Consider the following 20,768-nt stretch of genomic DNA (forward strand, 5'->3'; position numbering starts at 1 on the left):
TTTTTTTATCAGCGTTTTCTCAGTTTGACCTTCAAATGACCTTGAAATACATCTGGTGGAGGCTAATGGACCACGGATTCGTGATCAGCAACCCCAAAAACCCAAGGATACGGTGATCGAGGCGAGTTATCCAGTTTTACAGCGCCGAATCTCCCCAAAACTGTTATCTAGTGACGGTATTTCCAGTATTTGCGGGGGTGTTACAGGGAAACTGGGTGGTGAGTGGGTGGTCCGTTTCGGGTCAGATCGACTCATTTTTGGTAGTAGATATTACAGGAATTCTTTCACATTTTTTATCGCAAAAACAAAATGGGGCAAAACCGCCCAAATCGACCCACCCCCAAATTTGAAACGAATACACTAAAGATGATTTTTTCGAGACAAAACGTCTGAATCTGGTTCGGGCTGAGGCAGTACAGTATTGGGGGTCATGAAGGTTTGCAAAAAATGTAATAAAATTTCCAGGGTCGTATTTAAAAAAATGAAGTTGATGATGGTCCTGGAGATGAGAGGAAACGTTAGATATAAAAATTGATTATGCCATTCGATAGAAGGCAAAAAGTGACCATGAAAAAGTGTTCCTCTTTTTTCAATATCACCTCAAACAAGGCTGAAATGAAACAAAAACGGATTTCCAAAATTTTGTTTTTTTTCAAATATTTCGAAAACTAATCATGTTAGCCTTGATTTCTAGAGGCATAATGTTGGTCCCCTGATTACGCGCAACTTTGTCCATTTAAGCTAGATTGTATCTCTTACCGTTTTCGAGATCCCTGTAGTGAGAAGCGAATTTGTAACAGCGTGTATATTAATATAAAAAATAAAAAAATTATGGGAAATTTTCTGGTATGCATAATTTAAATTCGAACGAAAGAAGTGAGCTCAAAAGTTTTATAAAAAGTATCACCATAATTGCAGATTGACATTTGCAAGAATTAATACAATACTTTTTTAATATCCAAGCATAGCAAAGGTTATAAAAATAATCTAGGATACTGTTCTGTCTTCAAATAACGCCAATTTAAAACATTTAAAAAAGTCATGGGAGAAATAAATAAAATACAGAAGTTGCAAGATCTCCATAACAGTCTAGAAAACGATGTATCATTGTGTGAATATTATTTTCTAATTAATTACAAACTATTTAAATAGACCTATTTCTTGCTAAGTCGTCTTGTAATGGATATTAAACATGCATACTTATTAGATGAGTTGAGCGTGTCTTCCATATCTACAATAATTGCAACTAAGGTATTCTGAATATTCTGAAAGAAAATAACCATGAAATTGTGACGTTGTACCACACCCCAATTCCCGACTCTTTTTAAAAGTATAAAAACTCATTACGCATTTTAATGAGACTTCCACGCTGGTCAAAAAACACCGGGAACTTCTCTGTGCTTTTAAATTATCTTTTGTCCTAATACGTCGCTAACTCCATTCATAAAAGTTTCCTTTTCGTCCCGAAATTTTTTGTCCCATCTCGGAAATTATGACTTGTCATCATTAATTACGGTAAAGACGGATATTATGACTTTCATATATTATTCAAAACTAATTGAATTTTTTGTTTCGTAATTAGCTGGTTAGGTGACAAAAAATTTTTAGATAGAATGAAGAGGTTGGAATGGCTTATCCTTTTGTAACGGCAGCTCTCCAACGTGCTTTACTTTGTTAATGGGTTCAAATTTCTTTCTTTTGTAGGACGTGCATGCGTGGCTCATCCAAATTTAGCGCGAATTTTAAATGATTAAATTAAAACAAAAATTCTTAAGATACCCAAAAAATAAAGGACCAAAAAGTAAATATATGTAAAAAATAGAGTGAAATTTATTTATTTTATTTATTGTAAAAAAAAGTGTGCATCAGAAAGTTAGCTAACACGATAAAATTAGTACAAATATATCATTTACAATACAAAATATCTATATTTTTATCATAATGTGCCTTTACGATACGATTAATGAAAAATAAACAAAAAAAACTAGTGTTTCTGCCCGGGATCGAACCGGGGACCTTCCGCGTGTTAGGCGGATGTGATAACCACTACACCACGGAAACGTAGCGGATTAATTGCCTGTAGCAGTATACATACAGTGTTAGTATAATTGCACTGGGGTTTAAGTAATTTCCAGTTTTTTTTCAAAATACTTATAGTACAGTAGGAGCCAAGAAACTTAACCAGTGTCAGATTCATGTACAGGGCTACAAAACATATTGGAATAAGTCTTGGACTGGTGCAAATAAATTTCTTCATTCAATGTAAATTTCGATGAAGTTTCTGTTTGTAGCAACAAAAAAATAATTCAAATTTAAATGTCGATGTGACATATACGACTTATTTTTTTTAGTGAAACACACTTTAAATTATTAGGTATATTATATTATAATCCCGACATATTAGAAAATGTGATCGCATCAATAAGAAAAAATATTAATTATGTTCTGTTGATATTCATTACACTTTCTATAATTTAGTCATCTGTTCGAACTATTGTTTATATTTTTCTGTTTTCGTTTCCCGAAGTGCCACATATGTTATATACTTTCGTTCAGAATAAAATTTTACATCTAAAAATGTAATAATTACCATTAAAATAATTATAAGCTGTATCTGTCACATCGACATTTAAATTTGAATTTTTTTTTTTTTTTTATTCCAAAGACAATCTTCATAAAAAACAGTACAATTCTTATTTCAGCAAAAATTTTATAACTGCTAAACTAACCGAAATAAGTGGGGTGGGTAAGTTAAGTGGGCCACCCTATACATAGGTATATATTTCAAAAATATAAAGACCTGTCAAAGTGAGAATTCTGTACTGTTTAAATATATTACAATAAGAATACGTAGTGGAAACACCAAACATACATCTTAAAACACGTTTCTGTGCATTAAAAACATTGGACGAAATAGTTGAATTGACCCAGAAACAAACACCATACCTCAATTGAGATTCAACTTGGGCATAATATAAACAGAGGAGTTGAACGTACTGAGGACTGTTCTAATATTTCCAAATAAATAAGTTATTGATGACAATGTGGATGTTATATTTTTACAGTTACATTTCGAGTTAAGGTTTGCGTCGAAATTTAGACCTAAAAATGTTACCGTCACAGTATCAGTAGATAGAGGAGTTATTAATACTTAAATTTAATGTTTCACAATTTTTTTTAATAGTGCAAAATCAAAGTGCTTGAGTTCGATATTAAAATATAATGAATTCTGGGCAAACCAGCTTCTTAAGTTCGATTTGCCTTATATCATTTATATATAGTAAATATAATACAGGGCCTAAAACAGATCCCTGTGGTACACACAACGTTATCAAAGCGCATTCCGAATTATATTTACCACAACCATTCTGGTTATTATAGTTTATATTTACAAATTGCTTCCTATTTTCAATTAAAGTAATGATTCAATTTAATGCGGGTGCTCGAATGCCGTAGTTATTTTATGTAATTTCGATATTAAAGTTGCATGATTAACACAATCAATTGCCCTGCTGAGATCGCAAAAGATCCCAACAGGACATTCGCCGTCTTCCAAAAAGTTTATAATTTTTCTCATATAGTGAATATACAGCTGTAGTCATAGATTTGCCTACACGATACAAGTCTATAGTTATCCAAACACATTGAAACACTGCTTTCAACTTACCATAATTTTTTAATGTTCCACATCGATTAAACAGTAATACCTATACATAGCGCCTCTGAAATTAAATCCACTGAGGAGGAATGACCTTCCTGAAATTAAATTGACCGTTTCTGAAATATGTCTGGAAGAGGTGTAGTAAACAGAAAGTAATATCATTATCAGTGATATATTTCGTTGCGATCTGAAAAGCTATTAACCAGCACTTACAAAACCGATGGCAAAATTTTACCGCGGGCAATCAACCGTCAATCGAAAAATATGCGATGATTAATGAACTTTATGTTTTTCAGAGGACGTGCTCCAAAGTCCAGAGGCCCTATGGAGTTCCCATGATGGAACACATCTTTTGTATGCCACATTCAACGACAGCGAAGTGGGGATCTTAAATTTTCCTTGGTTTCAAACGGGGTCGGTGTTGGGGGCGGGTAAAACCGTCCATCGGACCCCATCTTTCCCTGGGTCTAGATCTGTAAGGTATCCTACGGTAAGAATATCGAACTTGATCGGAATCTTTACTGTTATGGGTACAATATTTCTTATCGAACTAAAATAGATATATTGTATACAGTGTGATCTTTACCAAGTCTTTCTTTTCTCTAATAGAGTCAGTTAAGATAACCGTACGCATTGCGTGCATATTTTACCTAAGTTTTCATGAAATATCAAATTCGTCAATTTGAATCGACTAGTTTCAATGTTTCCGACACATTGTCAATCAACCAATACAGATAGATAGTTTAAATGTTAATTATCTATAAATAATAAAATTACCTAACAATGCGTTGGATAAGGAAAATATAGGCAATCATCATCATATCGATATAATCGTTTTGTAGTTCAATATACAGACTGTTACAAATTCGCTTCTCACTACAGGGATATTGGAAACGGTAAGAGATACGAACTAGCTTAAATGGGGGCAAAATTGCGTAATCAGGGGACCAACATTATGCCTCTAAGAAATCATGACTAACATGATTAGTTTTCGAAATATTTGAAAAAAACCGAAATTTTGGTAATCCGTTTTTGTTTAATTTCAGCCTTGTTTGAGGTGACATTGAAAAAAGAAGAACTCTTTCTCATGGGAACTTTTTGCCCTCTATCGAATGGCATAATCAATTTTTATATGTAACGTTTCGACTCTTCAGGACCATCATCAACTTCATATTTTTAAATATGACCCTGAAAATATTACATTTTTGCAAGTCTTCATGACCCCCATATTGTACTGTCTCAGCCCGAACCAAATACTTCGTGTTTCTTACTGTTTTCGAGATCCCTGTAGTGAGAAGCAAATTTGTAGCAGCCTGTCTACATCAAAATAATAGGCTACAGTACAGTACAGTACAGTAGAGTACAGTACAGTAACACTAAAAGAAATTCTGCAATTGTTTTTTTGCAATATTTGNTAGTTATTTAAACTATTACCACCACGCATTAAAATAATATCATTATTAGTTTTATTCCCATGTGCATAGTCATTTCTAGGCTTCTCGAGTGCTCAAAATTCAAACAAATTCCGATCTATTTTTTTCAGGATATTCATACGAATACATCTGACATGCTCCTTCGCAGTTGGGGTTACAGATATAATAAATTCCGATAATATTACGCTGATCTTCATTTTCAACCTTTGCCAAAACGAAAATATTTTTGAACATTTACCGAAATTTTTTAAAGAATAATATTCAGTTGACGTTTTGGTTGTTCATATGCATTTTTAATAATTAACTTGTCATAATACAATTAAAATTGTAATTATGTTTTAATTTAGACGCAACAACTTATTGAGTTATGTATGACCAAGTGATGGTAATAGTTAATAATAATAAGTGCTTTATTGTAACGCGTGGTGTGGTAATAGTTTAAATAACTAAATGGATTTCAAGGCATTACAGTATTGGGAGTCATGAAGGCTAGCAAAAAATGTAATAAAATTAAAGGGTCGTATTTAAAAAAATGAAGTTGATGATGGTCCTGGAGAGACGAAACGTTACAAATAAAAATTGATTATGCCATTCGATAGAGGGCAAAAAGTGGCCATGAGAAAGTGTTCTTCTTTTTTCAATATCACCTCAAACATGGCTGAAATGAAATAAAAACGGATTTCCAAAATTTTAGTTTTTTTCAAATATTTCGGAAACTAATCATGTTAGCCTTGATTTTTTAGAGGCATAATGTTGGTCCCTTGATTACGCAACTTTGCCCCCATCCCCCATTTAAGCTAATTCGTACCTCTTACCGTTTCCGAGATCCCTGTAGTGAGAAGCGAATTTGCAACAGCATGTATATCCTGTTTTGTTCTTTATTCAGTGTATCGTTAGGTGTTTTTAGTTTAAGTATTTTTTTTAATATACAGGAAATCAAAATTTTAATTAAAACCAGGTTTTATTAGTAACTTCGATGTTTTTTAAGATATCCAGATGAAATACTACTACTAGTATCTACTTTCAAAATAAAAAAATTGTCAAATCTAAGAAACAAACTTTTAAAACCGGTCCTGTTCTACAGTGAATTTCAAGGACGCTGACGCGCAAAATTTTTTATCAGTCGGAATATTTACTTTAAAACATTTTTAGAGGCTCTCAATTAGAAAGTGTTGAAACACATCTGGCACTGGAATTATTTTAAAAATAATATAAATAAACCATAAATCGAAATTAGGGATTATTAAACATTTACTCGAAATTACTCCCACGATTAAGAGTACTGTAATTGTATAATTTGGTTCTTGTGTCACTATCTACCCAAACAAGCAACAAAATTCTACACGCAGCTGAAAATGATCATGAATTCCAAGATGTTGTACATGATAAGGGTGCAGTAACTGCTCCTGTAATACACGCCACGTAGTAGTATTTGAAACACCCATTTCACATGCATTATAGCGGTTACTGCGGCTCGGGTTTTTGTCGTAAGACGTACAATGTCTTCCTCCCTGTTTAAAACAAGTTGCGGACCTTCTTTCCCACGATTTTTAACGTCTGATTCACTGTACTGGTGTTCTGCGTCTTCGAACAACGTTTTTTACTATTCGGGAACTGGTTTTTGTTTTAAATGTAAAGATTTGCATACAAACGACAAGTCATATTTAAATACCATAGCTACTAGTTGTAGATTTAAATAAGGCATTTTGAAATAAAACAACGTAAATCAATGCACTGTCAACGAGTGCAGGCAAGACACCTCTGCGTTTGCGTCATGAAAATAACCACACGAAACTTGACCTGCATTAAGATGAGAATAAAAAATTAGATGAATGATTAACAAGATGGTGGTGCTGTGTGGTATTATTTGAAAACTTATTACTGGTTTTACGGTAATAACGTTATTAAAGTTATTAAGTTATTAAAAAAAAGAAATTGATTATTTCAAAGTACCTAGCACTAACAATAATGATGAAAACGGGTAAAAACTCCGAAATATAGTACAACTACCTAATAATGTTCTTATTTAATGCAGTCACTTTTTTTAGTTTATATTAAACAATTTTAAAGTTAAAAAATTTTAAAAATATGGATACTTAGCCTAAAATTTGGTTTTTTACATACTTTTGCCTAATGACTTATCTAATCAGAGAAACTTTTTGAAATTTATTGCCATATCTGTCAATTTTCTCTTCAATTAAAAGTCACGTGACATATGTTAATTTTTTTTTATTATTCTAAAAGATAATAAATTTATTTCTACATATTGCAATATTCGGAAATCTCCCAAATAATGAAGAAAATATAGAAAATAATGAGTTAAATAAGAAGATTTATGTTAGGAAATTTTAATTAACATATTTGAAGATTATGAAAAAATTTACAAAATAACAATTAGATTTTTTTAAATGTGAAGAAATAAGAGCGTGATATTTTATTCCAAGCACATCATGAAACAAAATAGAAAACTACGATATCTTTTAAACAGATACTGTGTAAACATATAAAACTGTGGAACATTTTACAATTGATGAAAATACTAGCAGTTAGTTTCGATGAAGCATAACCCGGATTTATTATCGAATAAAGTTATATAAACTCTTTCATATCACTGCATACGTTATAAATATTATGATTAAAAGATTTACACGAATTTTATTATTACACACGATCAAAGAGTTGTTAAATCGGACCGGTTATAAAAAATTAACTGCTGAGAGCCGACAAATTCATCGTTCGAAAGTGACATGAAATAATAAACTCCTGTTTGCACCTTGATTTTATTAATTACTTTTATTTTCTCAGCCTGGGACTACGAATCCTACAGTTCAACTTTGGGTAGTAGACATCACAAACTTGACGAATTTGGAGTACCACGCCGTATTGCCGCCTAAGGTTCTAATAGGACAGTGAGTATTAATTAATGTTAATATATTTTTATTTTGACGTTTACTTTTATATCAACTTTATCTTGTTTATTCATTGAAATACAGAAGAACATAATCATTTAATACGAATTATTTTTAAGTTAGATATGTTGTAAAATAATACATTTTGGGTAAGAATATAAAATTATTTGAAATATTAAATATAGGTAGGTACGTAATAATTTTTGTTTGCCGTTAAATGTAACACAGAACTATATGTTATCTATTTTGTACATTAAGAGGCAACATTTGAATTAAATGAAACTTTGTATTATTAGGTAAACAGGTATTTATTATTTACTATTTTAATTAAAAAAAGAAACTTATCAGTTATACAAGGTGTTCGCGGTATAAGTGACATATGTTCAATTAGTATAACAGAATACAGCAAAATAAACAAAAAAGTGTCATAAAATTTTCGAGCATATATACAGGGTATTCCTAAATAAGTGTCGCAACGAAAAACTGTAAATTCCTCTTGAAATAAGAAATATTATTTTCCTCTTCCATTTTTCTCTCCGGGCTTTCGTTTTCGAGATATACGGTGTCAAAACTTTAATTTTTTTTTTAGTTTTTTGCCCAAATCTTAAGAACCGTTTGAACTACAGGGCTGAGCTTTTGTACACACATTACCACTATTAATAGCTACTCTTTCTCGCCTTGTCGAATTCATTGGATGTGCCAATGGTGGAGATTTTAAGGTATCGTAAAGGTTTTTCCTCCCTAACTTTTACGCCACTGGAAAAATTTACATTTGACGGCAAATTCTGAAGCGCCAATGAAGTTTATACAAAAAGAGTTAATTGGTTCATTGCTCTAAAGTCAACCGTTTTCAAGAAAATGACTTTTTATGAACAAAAACAAACATTTTACTAACGTCTCGAAAATATTTTGTAATTCAAAAAATAGGTACTTAGTAATAATTCACAATTTTAACGAAATTTAACAACAGTAGCTATTAATAGTAGTAATCTGTATAAAAGCTCAGGCCTGTAGTTCAAATGATTTCTAAGATATTGGCAAAAAGCTAAAAAAAAATTAAAATTTTGACATCGTGTATCTCGAAAACGAAAACCCGGAGAGAAAAATTGAAGAAGAAAAAAATGTTTCTTTTTTCAAGAGGAATTTACAGTTTTCCGTTGCGACACTTATTTAGGAACACCCTGTATATGTACAAAAAATACAAGGTGTTAATGATCTTAATGTTAATGTCAAATATTATTGTCACATGTCTGTTATGTCAAAATGAGGTAAATACACGGATTGTATTGAGTAAAATGGAATTTTAAAATCTGACTTACCTCAACATTGCAAGGATCCACCTTTTGAGAACTGCTGATTTTCATAGAAGATGTTCGATGTACCCACCATTTGCTTGCACACAAGCTTCAGCGCGACGTATCCAATACGCAATACGATGTTGCAGTTCGTCGATGTCACGAACTTCCGCGGCCTATCCAGCGATCGGGAGAAGTAATGTTTAGAAAGTCGCGCACTTTCCAAAAAAACTGAGCAGGGGCATCGTCATGCAGTAACCACATATTTTGCCAAACATTTAATGGCACGTCTTGTAATGATTCTGGCAAGCGATTTTTGCAAAAAATCTAGATATGAAGCACCGTCTAAACGTCTAGGTAATTCAAAATGTCCTATTAAAGTGTCATTAACGATACCGGCCCACATGTCCACTGAAAACTGTTGCTGAAAGACACCGCGACGTATTTCATGTGGATTTTCGATAGTTCAGTGGTGAGTGTTGTGGACGTTACGTTACGTAGACCATTTCGACTGAAACATGTTTCATCTGTAACAAGTATTTGCGCTGTAAATTGAGGATTTCTTGCATGTTCCTGAACTAACCGTTCACAAAAACCTCGACGTAGTGGAAAATCCTCAAGAGTAAGCGCTTGAACACGTTGAATATGAAATTGGTACAACTGAACTTCTCGTAATGTCCGCCATACAACAGGATGCGAAATATTTACTTGCTGTGGGATATTTCTAGTGCTACGATGCGGATCATCTTCGACGAGATCTAAAATCATCTCCTCGACATTTAAGATTCTTAGTGGTCGCCCTGGGCCACCGTCTCGACCTCGACGCGGTTGTACATCACCGGTGTCCAAAATTCTTTGCACTACATACAGCAACAAATGTTAGTGGTGCGGGGGCACGTCGTTCAGGATATCTTGCACGGTACATTTGACAAGCTCTATGGGCATTTTCGTTTACTTCGCCATAAATTATGAGCATATCATAAAGCGATTGCTAAATAAATTAACCATTTTCAAATGAAAACTTGGAAATATGGCTATTAAATGTACTCTCGAAAAACAGCACAGTAATCACTACAACGGCTTTATAAAAAAAAACTACAAACTCGTAAAAAGTGTTACAGAATTTTTTGTAAGGATTCGCGCTCGATAAAATACATGTATTTCAGCAGTTCCAAAACAGTTTTAAACACATTTTTAATTAGCTATTTTCTCTATGACTTTAAACTTCCGATATAAGTTTGTGACATCAGTTAACTCAGTTTTTGCTCCTTTTTCACCCCTTTAAATTTTTGACGTAAGTTCATTAGCACCCTGTATATTTTAATTAATACATTAATTCTTGGATTTTGCCCCACGATAAGGCACATAAAGCGATAATTACAACCATACTGGAATAGGCGCTTAAAAAGTGCTTTGACGACTGGGTTGTTCGTTGAAAAAGTGTATTGCTTCAAATGGAGCCCATTTTGAAGGAGACAAAATAAATGTTGGTGATTCATTGAATATATTGTATTTTATTGACAAATTCCGGATACTTTTTTGACAGAATGTATATTTGTTAATGGTAAATGAAAAATTTGAGTTTGCACACATATTTTTAATACATGGCTATTGTTTTTTCGTCGCAATCTCCGTCGCGTAACGCTAGGGATACGAGTACCTACGCCTGGTTGAATACCACTGCTTTAGAACATATAGCAACTTTTTTCTTAAAAATTAAATGATGAATCACCCCTTTTATTATCGGACCGTATACTTTTAAGGACTACCAGGTGTAGTTTATAATTCAAATCAGTCATTATTATTTTCAAGTAATTTCACAGCAACTTTCAGGCAGCGCCCACAATGAATTCANCCATACAACAGGATGCGAAATATTTACTTGCTGTGGGATATTTCTAGTGCTACGATGCGGATCATCTTCGACGAGATCTAAAATCATCTCCTCGATATTTAAGATTCTTAGTGGTCACCCTGGGCCACCGTCTCGACCTCGACGCGGTTGTACTTCACCGGTGTCCAAAATTATTTGCACTACATACAGCAACAAATGTTAGCGGTGCGGGGGCACGTCGTTCAGGATATCTTGCACGGTACATTTGATAAACTCTGTGGGCATTTTCGTTTGCTTCGCCATAAATTATGAGCATATCATAAAGCGATTGCTAAATAAATGAACCATTTCAAATGAAAACTTGGAAATATGGCTATTAAATGTACTCTCGAAAAACAGCACAGTAATCACTACAACAATGTATTACAAACTGACTTTCAAATACAGTCCGGCTTTATAAAAAACCTACAAACTCGTAAAAAGTGTTACAGAATGTTTTGTAAGGATTCGCCTCGATAAAATACATGTATTTCAGCAGTTCCAAAACAGTTTTAAACACATTTTTAATTAACTTTTTTCTCTATGACTTTAAACTTCCTATACAAGTTTGTGACATCAGTTAACTCAGTTTTTGCTCCTTTTTCACCCTTTTAAATTTTTGATAAAAGTTCATTAACGCCCTGTATATTTTAATTAATATATTAATTCTTGGATTTTACTCCACGATAATGTACATATAGCGATAATTAAGAACGAATTTTTGACCAAAAACTCAACGAATGTCGTCAAACTTTTCCTCTTACAACCATACTGGAATAGGCGCTTAAAAAATGCTTTGACGACTGGGTTGTTCATTTAAAAAGTGCATTGCTTCAAATGGAGCCCATTTTGAAGGAGACAAAATAAATGTTGGTGATTCATCGAATATATTGTATTTTATTGACAAATTCCGGATACTTTTTTGATGAAATGTATATTTGTTAATGGTAAATGAAAAATTTGAGCTTGCAAACATATTTTTAATACACGGCTCTAAATTATAATAAGTGCGAGAATATGATGGCTTCTGGATTAAGCTAATTGAGGTTTTATTTATTAAATGAACGAATATAAAATTATATAATATTGTTCAATACTTACTTAAAACTAATGGAATTGTTTCATTATTAATTAACCTAATGTTTTTTCGTCGCAATCTCTCTTCGCGCAACGCTAGGGATACGAGTACCTACACCTGGTTAAGTACCACTGCTTTAGAACATATGTCCATAGCAACTTTTTTCTTAAAAATTAAATGATGAATCACCCCTTTTATTATCGGACCGTATACTTTTAAGGACTACCAGGTGTAGTTTATAATTCAAATCAGTCATTATTATTTTCAAGTAATTTCACAGCAACTTTCAGGCAGCGCCCACAATGAATTCAAACGCTCTATACGTAGATATAAACCCATTAGCATAAAGAGTAATAAAGGCCGATTCCCTCTCCACCGAATTTATATTTAAATGGGGTCCCTGCGGATATATTCTTTCCTCCGTCATAAAAAAACGCAAATCCGGACCGTTCAGTTTCGATGCGCCCGGAATAATCCTCTCTGTTCATTTCAGGGATTATTATTTGACGTCAGCAGGATGGATCGGGCAGAAGAACACGCAAGTGTCCGTCGTATGGATAAACCGAGCTCAAAACCTCAGCATCGTGTCGGCCTGTCTGGCCCCCAACTGGACGTGCATTGAGGTCAGTATGTGCGGTCCGACATTTGCAAAACAGTTTATTCGGTTTGCGATATGTGTTAATCGCCGCGGTGGTCTATTTGCGCTAGGATCTGGATTGGAGCCGGCGGTTTGGTGGCTGGTTTAATTTGGAACGAATTGTTTTTTTTTTATATTTCAGCAGAGTCTGTGAAAGTAAAGTTTTTATACAGGGTGTTTTCTAAGAACATGCAGAAAATCTGGGGACATTTTCTACAGCTAAAATTCGGGAAGGTAGGGTCGGAAGGCCGTCAATTTCAGAGCCCCACATTTCCTGGTAGATCAGTTTTTGGGCTTCGGATTCAAATTTTGGTACAGAACTTTTTTTGTGCGACTGTATAATTGAAAAAATAAATTTAACAATTTTTCATTTCTAAACCACTTGAAATATTTTTCATAAATTTAACATTTGTTCATAGGTCTTGTTCGTTTTCAAAAAAAAAATTTGTCTTCATCTGCGAACGAATGATTTTTTTGACAAGTGTATTTTTAATTGTATTATGATGTTACTAAGCTATGAACAATTTAAAACAATGAATTATGAAACATTACACTTATAATTGTTGGAAATGGCCGGCTTCAAACGCATCATATCTCCTTTTTGAATCTCGAACACTTTGAAATATGCCAGGGGTGGTTCTTGTATCAATCAGCTATAATACTTTGTAGCAGATGCTCTTCATTTACAATAGGAACATTGTAAATTTTGACTCCCTAAACAAAATAATCTATGCGATTTAAGTCTGGTGATATAGACGGAAATGTTGACACAGTTGTTGAAAACGTTGTCCAATCCACATAATTAAAAAATGCAAAAGCATTGAAAAATGCAGATGCAAAAATATGTAGGGATGAAAAATAAAGAGAATGCAATGGAACATAAGAAAATAAATTTTGTTCGAAACATTATACAGGGTGGTATATTTTTTATGTAAAACGATATATCCATAAGTTCGCCTGGTTATTTAGGAAAGCTGAACATTTTTTATTTGATATCTATCAACATATTAAAAACATACACCAAATTTGTTTATCATGTTTCGAACAGATTAGAAATTAAAAATGATAAATTTTTTTTTTTTATTTTTGATATTGAGTTAGCTCGAAAACTTTGGCCTTGGGGACTTACATTAATTTTAGCCATTGTTTCCTAAATTTTCTACACGTACTTGAGAAACACTAGAAATTAACGGCTTTTTGGGTACTAAAACTAATGTCATCTATTTTAATGTAAAAAATACATGGGCGAAAATTTGAAATATTTAGGGACCTTACCGTCTGGAGCTAACAGGAGGAAAGGATTAATATCTATTCTCCATTTTTTACAGAATTTTTGCTATCTCCTAGGTATCTTAAATATGTGTATACCTGTATATTTTAGCAATACTGTTTACTGTATAGAACATGTAGCTCATAATTTTTTTTATGAAAAAATAGGGATATAAAAGACAATTTACAAAATATTTTGAACTTGCTAGAAACCGCCGAGTTCACTAGAGAATTTACGTATAACTAGGCAGTTCCGCTTCCATTTCAAGTCACTTTTTTCTTAACATGGCCAATCTTCTTACCTTTTTCTATTTTTCTAGATACCCAATCTGATTTGTGGAAGTTTTTCATGTGATTCTGTATTCACTCTTGTTTCTTTTGATGCTTATCTGTTTAGTAAACTAACATCTCGTCTCATTAGTCTTAAATTTTTTAGTTGATACTCAAATATATTAATAGATTTTCGGTTAATATTTTTTAGAAATCAAGAAGATCGTAAAACTACAACTTCATCATTCTCGTTAAAATCATTCTCGCTAAACTTAAAAAACTATACAGGGTGATTCAGAACTTATCCAAAAAAATTCTGGATGTACAGGGGACCCTTACAAATACAATTTTGTAAAGAAAAAATCAAAAAGGTCANCGGTCGCGAAATTCTAATACAAGTGTAAGTGAAGCTGTTGATATGTGTAGTTCGTTGACAAAAGTATCCGTTGCTACTGTTTATCGTGCCATAAAAAATAGTGTAGAAGTGAATCCAAAGAAGAAAAAAGTGGAAACACGAGGGAGGAAGAAAATAGAAGTCGACGTTGACGTAAAATACTCCATACGTAGGAAAATTCCTGGATTTTTCTGAAAATATGAAATACCAACGATAAAGAAAATTCAAGCTGCAATAGCTGAAGATGAGGATATTCCTAATTGCTCTGATAAAGTTCTTAGAAGAATAATGCGTGACATGAATTTTCGATATTTGAAACGGAATCGAAATAGTATGCTAAAGAGAAAAACGTCAATACATTAAGTATGTATACTTAAATAAATATATTAATAGTAAACATTACAATATTTTGCGGCGGCGTAAGCCGGGTGGTGGTGGTGGGTTATCGATGCCCAAGATGGCATCGTTTTATAGAAAACACTTAAAATTTAAAAAAAAAATGTTGGTAAAAATAATGTTGTGATGTTATGTTTTATTTTCGATCCCCGCACGCCTCATCCTCCTTACTAGTCCAAGAGCTAGCGATGAATCACTCTCTATAATTTCGACCGCGGAGTATAGAAGAGGTAGGTATATGGAACCTTGATACCGTTCGAAAGAGAATAAAATTGTGTATCAGAATATAGAAAAACATACAGGGTGTACCATTTAAACAAACCGACTTATGAAGGTTTGAAGTTTACTAAACTCGGCCACTTTGAAAGTATGGATGGGAAGCTTAGGGGTCTAGCTATCCCCCCTATAAATATTGTTGCTTTATCTTTCTTACTATAAAATACACATGGTTTGAAGCTAGTCACTGTTTCTCTCGATTTTTTTGAAAAAAAAAATAAATACCTATCTCGAAAACGGTTAATTTTAGGAATAGGGAAACTTCTTAAAAACCACCTAAAATAACACGTAGAATCCAAAATTTCAATAATATATAGGGTGTACCATTTAAAATAAGTAAGTTGATGGCTACTTCCGGTATAACCGGTGGACGCCATTATTTTAGTTGAGAAGGGCATGCTCGAAAACCCGGTATCCCAAATTTTCAAAATTCTAATCGAAGTAGTCTCTGAAATAATTCTAATGGGCCGTCACCGTTAGACACCCTGTTATATCAACTGTATTAAATTTCTCTTTGTGATATTGCCACTGGTGATGTAAAAAAATTTCCACCGCATTGTTTATGAATTTACTTCGTTCGATTAGCAAGTTAACTGATTCCATAAAAACGCCGTTATTTTGTACAACAGGTGAGTCCTCGTTCCGAGTCTTCGAATTCATCATTCTATGTCCTTCACTGCGAAGGACCAGGTCTTCCATTAGCAGCAATGCACAACGTGAGCACGCACAAGGTTGTAAAAATCCTGTACGATACGCGGCCGCAACTGTGGCCACTGTTGGAGAAGTACGCCATGCCCAAGAAAAAGTCTTTCGAGGTGCCTTTGCCCCAAGGTAGTAGGGCTCAAGTACAACTACTGCTTCCCCCGTCTTGGAGGGCGGAACTGAGAGACGCGGCCTATCCTGTCCTAGTTGAAGTGTAAGTACTTGGCTGTTTTAAGCATCATTAACGAGCTGGACATTTCTACAACCATCAATATGTTAATGCAAACACACAGGGTGCCTAAGGAATAATATGGCCTATGTACTTGGTTGCCACCAGTTACAGAATTACCTTTCACTTCCTTACTCTTAGCTAGGAATCTTTGACCTGCTCTTGTTATTCTCGTGCTAGGCTATGTGGGGGCAGACCTGCTATTAGAACCCCTAGAGGCCCGTCCCGATGTTCATCTCGATTCTGGTTGGGTCTTAGGCAATAGTGACGTTCTAAGACTTACCGTAGTGCCCTCTGCAAGTGGTCGCATCCAATGCTTGAAACGTTTTGCCGTTCTTCATTGTCGGCATCTTCAGTGATGACTTTGCAAAAGCATTTCGCCAGACCGTTTCAGAGGATTACCATTTCCTGAGGCACCGTTCCATATGTAGCGGCCTTAGACCCAATAGAAACCGAAATGAAAATCAGAGCAGGCCTAGACATTCTAATAGCGGGTCGGTCCCCACAAAGGCTAGCTCAAGAACAACAAGAGCGGGTNCGTTTATACGAGTAGAGGTACTCTACTCTATCAAGTACTTGCCTCATTATCCCCGTGTAAATGAGCCTATAGGAATATGTAAACGTCATAGTGACCACAAACCATGAACTGTAACAGTGACTTCAAATCATGTAAGTTTCACAGCTTCTTCTGAAAATATGATGTTTTTCGAAACGTCAAGAAATCTAACCCGACGATGAAGCAATTGGCAATTCGTATTATTTGATTTTAATTTGAGAATCAATCAAATGCTTGAACCGCCAAGTATCTAGAGTATAATGTTAATATAATGGCACATTTGATAAAAAAGAACTGCAAGCAGACGTGGAACAATTATCTAATTATTCATATATGCATATTGTTTCTGTATATGTTATTTCTTCAGACCCACGCGGAGAGGGCTCTTGAAAAGGCCTGGCTCGACATCCAGGAGCACCCGATGTTCTCGCCGGATGGGGACAGCTTCCTGATGTTGGCTCCAGTGCAGGAAGGTAGCAGGGAAACCTACACACACATCAAACACGTAACTGTCACCCAGCAACACATCGCCGTACTGAGCCATGGGAGGCACGAGGTGACGAAGATACTGGCCTGGGACACCGTCAGTCACCTAATGTATGTTATCAATTTTTTTACTACTTTTTTAGAAAAGTAATATTTTAATTTTATAATAGGGTGTACCCAAAATCATCATGTATTTTACTACGTAACTTTCTGTTCCAGATATTACCTGGCAACGGAGGAAAATAAACCAGGAGAAAGGCATTTGTACGTAGTACGTGACCCCAGTACAGATGACCCTCGGCGGTTAGAATCGCACTGCATCACGTGCGACCTGGGGGACGTCCTCTGGAGCAGTAGATTTTTGTACGGGAACTGCACTCACTTCAGTGCTCAGGTTTGTATTCAATGTTTATAGAAACCGGAGCTTATTAGTTTTCATTATTTCTATCAGTGAAAAAATGTACGTAAAGCGAAAGCGAATCAAACATTAATGGGATTTTTTTTTAATTTATCAAAGCAAAATAACAATAGGATGATCTCTGATATAGTTTTTTTACCGTGTTTTTTCAGTTTTAGGCGTTGTCATTAAGGATCATATATTTGAGGTTAGTTGCGCAGGTATTTTCCTCTGAAAACAACTTTAATATTTTCTGAGTTATTAGTAGTCCATCAATATCAGTAAGTTATGAATTTGTCATTAAACTATTTCCCTGCTGGCTTCCACGAGGCAATTCGTGACGTTTTGGTGGACATATTATTTTCTTCAAAACTAGTTTAAAGTCACTGATCCGGTCTTTAATTTGTTTCTAAATTCTAAATAGCCTAAGCAATATCTAACTGGTGTTGCTGGTATAATTTAATGCTAGTCGAGGTATGTAGCCCGTAGAGTAATTGTTCACCAGTTAAGGTCCTTGTCTATGAGGTTAGATGCATAATTTTATATGCCTAGGTGTTCGGTGTCAAAAAAAATTGTATGACTTCATTTGATAGGATTTTAGAGAAATAAAGTTATTTGAATCAGCTTAAAACATTTAAAATAAAATATTAGCTCTAAGCCCCCATTTCAATGGAAATATCCAATTTCCTTCCGTTCCAAGATTCTGTGGAGTCTTGGACAAAAGGTTCTCTTTCTCTCATCACTAGAATTCTGGTATAACTTATCTCTATTGAATACTCTGTATCTGTCCTATGCTCAGCAATTGCTGACTTTGGTGTTTTCTTTAAGTGGCGCTTGTGTTCTTTTAACCCCGTGCTAACCTGTCTTCTTATTTGTCAATACAGGATGTCCCACCACGAACTCCATAGATGGATATCTGGTAAACCGCTCGAATGATTTTTTTGACATTGTGATGATGTTATACGGATCGTGGGGCCTACCAAGCTAAAATATTTTCAATGTCATCGTACTTCCGGTTATACCGGAATCGATACTAACTTTCTTATTTTAAATGGAATCCCCTATATATTATTACATTTTTGGAAAGAGCATCTATTTTTAAGTTATACTTAGGATTGACCGTTTCCGAGATATTTTGATTTTTAAGGAAAAATTGACAGAAGCAGACTGTGAGCAAAAATTAGTTTTCCTGGAAGCATAGGTTTATTTTTTTGTGCAAATTGGACATTTTGTAGAGGAAGACCTAATATATCGAATTTGACATGAAAATTTTCCAGTTTTTATACAGGGTGGTCAAAAAAGAATTAACGAATATGAAGTTCAGAAAATGTGGAAAACTCGAAATTTTTAAAGGGAAACCCCTAATTTTTTTAACGCATTCGCATTCTGCACTAAAATTAAGTGTAACTTTGTTAAAGTTTCCCTATACTTAAACCCAGTGGTTTTCATTTTATTTACGAATAAACATTTCCCTTTTCTTAAAATGATGTTGCCATTTGTTTCGCACATTTTAGGTTGGCTGTGACAGGTAAGTAACAATCAGCATGACAACTGTCACAGGTTTTTAATTGTCAAATTTGTTTTAATAAATGTTCAAAATCTGTTCCTTCAACTTCGCAACTTCTAAACATTTTTCACACCTTTGGATTATAGTCCAAGAGCTAGCTACGTGTGGACTGCACTGATCGACATAGTCATGATTTTTTGTTAAAAGTTTCTTATCACATTGACAAAGCCAGAGCCCATCAGTCAGACGTTCCTTGTGGGTCGCTGCTCTAATAAAATTCGATGGTAGTCATCTCGTACACAATCTCGTATTCTGCTCATTGGTGGAAAATTAGAATATGTCTCATTAAAAACTGTAAATGTTGTGCTTAAAAATAATAATAAATAACTGGTGACAGTTTAGTTGTTTGTTTTGAAGTTTTGCTAAAAATTCCACAGCTATCCTCGCAAGAAATTACATGATTTTAGGTGATTACACAAAAAAGAGTAGTTAACTTAAAAACTATACTCCGCGGTCGAAATTATAGAGAGTGATTCATACATAATATAGAAACACTATTACCGTAAAGTGTATAAAACTTAAAATGATTTTTATAACGGTTCAATATTATTTGCTTATGTTAAATGATGTACCGCTCTCTTTGCACATCGATAGGATCTATAACAGTCATAGACTGAGTTACACTGAACGCGATTTATTTCCTATCTCTGTCTATCGCACTTATTACAGATAGGGAAATGCTCTTTTTAGTGGGTGTAAACGGACGTACGTAGAATTCGAGTTAGCCGTAGTTAGAAACGTCAAACTATAAGCGCGCGCGAGGGTTTGCATATTCCGTGACTATAGTAAATTTATAAATTAAAAAAATACAATCGGGACGTTTTAAAACGTAGGAATAATAATTAAAATGGATCAAAGTGCCGGTTGTAGCAAACGGTCTGTTGCTCATAAACGCCCTAACCTATGCGATGCGGAATTAATAATGGTAAAAAACGTGTATAAAGGAATTCGGTCGCGAAATTCTAATACAAGTGTAAGTGAAGCTGTTGATATGTGTAGTTCGTTGACAAAAGTATCCGTTGCTACTGTTTATCGTGCCATAAAAAATAGTGTAGAAGTGAATCCAAAGAAGAAAAAAGTGGAAACACGAGGGAGGAAGAAAATAGAAGTCGACGTTGACGTGAAATACTCCATACGTAGGAAAATTCATGGATTTTTCTTTAGAAATGAAATACCAACGATAAAGAAAATTCAAGCTGCAATAGCTGAAGATGAGGATATTCCTAATTTCTCTGATAAGGTTCTTAGAAGAATAATGCGTGACATGAATTTTCGATATTTGAAACGGAATCGGAATAGTATGCTCGTTGAAAAAGACGAAATTGTGGTATGGCGAAGAG

General features: G+C 34.2%; 1 protein-coding gene and 1 non-coding gene across 3 annotated transcripts in view; one reads left to right on the forward strand and one right to left on the reverse strand.

The window, feature by feature from the left end:
• Positions 1-20,768, forward strand: part of LOC108907865 (inactive dipeptidyl peptidase 10) — a 115,731-nt gene that overhangs the window by 83,924 nt on the left and 11,039 nt on the right. The window contains exons 8-13 of one of the 2 annotated variants that reach the window (XM_023454182.1): positions 3,958-4,151; positions 7,900-8,003; positions 12,743-12,872; positions 17,346-17,575; positions 17,684-17,871; positions 20,442-20,455. In XM_023454182.1, the coding sequence (XP_023309950.1) occupies positions 3,958-4,151; positions 7,900-8,003; positions 12,743-12,872; positions 17,346-17,575; positions 17,684-17,871; positions 20,442-20,455 (860 nt within the window). The remainder of the gene's footprint in view (positions 1-3,957; positions 4,152-7,899; positions 8,004-12,742; positions 12,873-17,345; positions 17,576-17,683; positions 17,872-20,441; positions 20,456-20,768) is intronic. The other variant, XM_023454181.1, reaches the window with a different exon arrangement.
• On the reverse strand, positions 1,989-2,061 carry Trnav-aac. The gene has a single exon. It is a non-coding gene; the product is annotated as a tRNA-Val (tRNA).

This window comes from Anoplophora glabripennis, unplaced genomic scaffold (genome assembly GCF_000390285.2).
Source record: "Anoplophora glabripennis isolate ALB-LARVAE unplaced genomic scaffold, Agla_2.0 scaffold213, whole genome shotgun sequence".
NCBI classification, from domain to species: Eukaryota; Metazoa; Arthropoda; class Insecta; order Coleoptera; family Cerambycidae; genus Anoplophora; species Anoplophora glabripennis.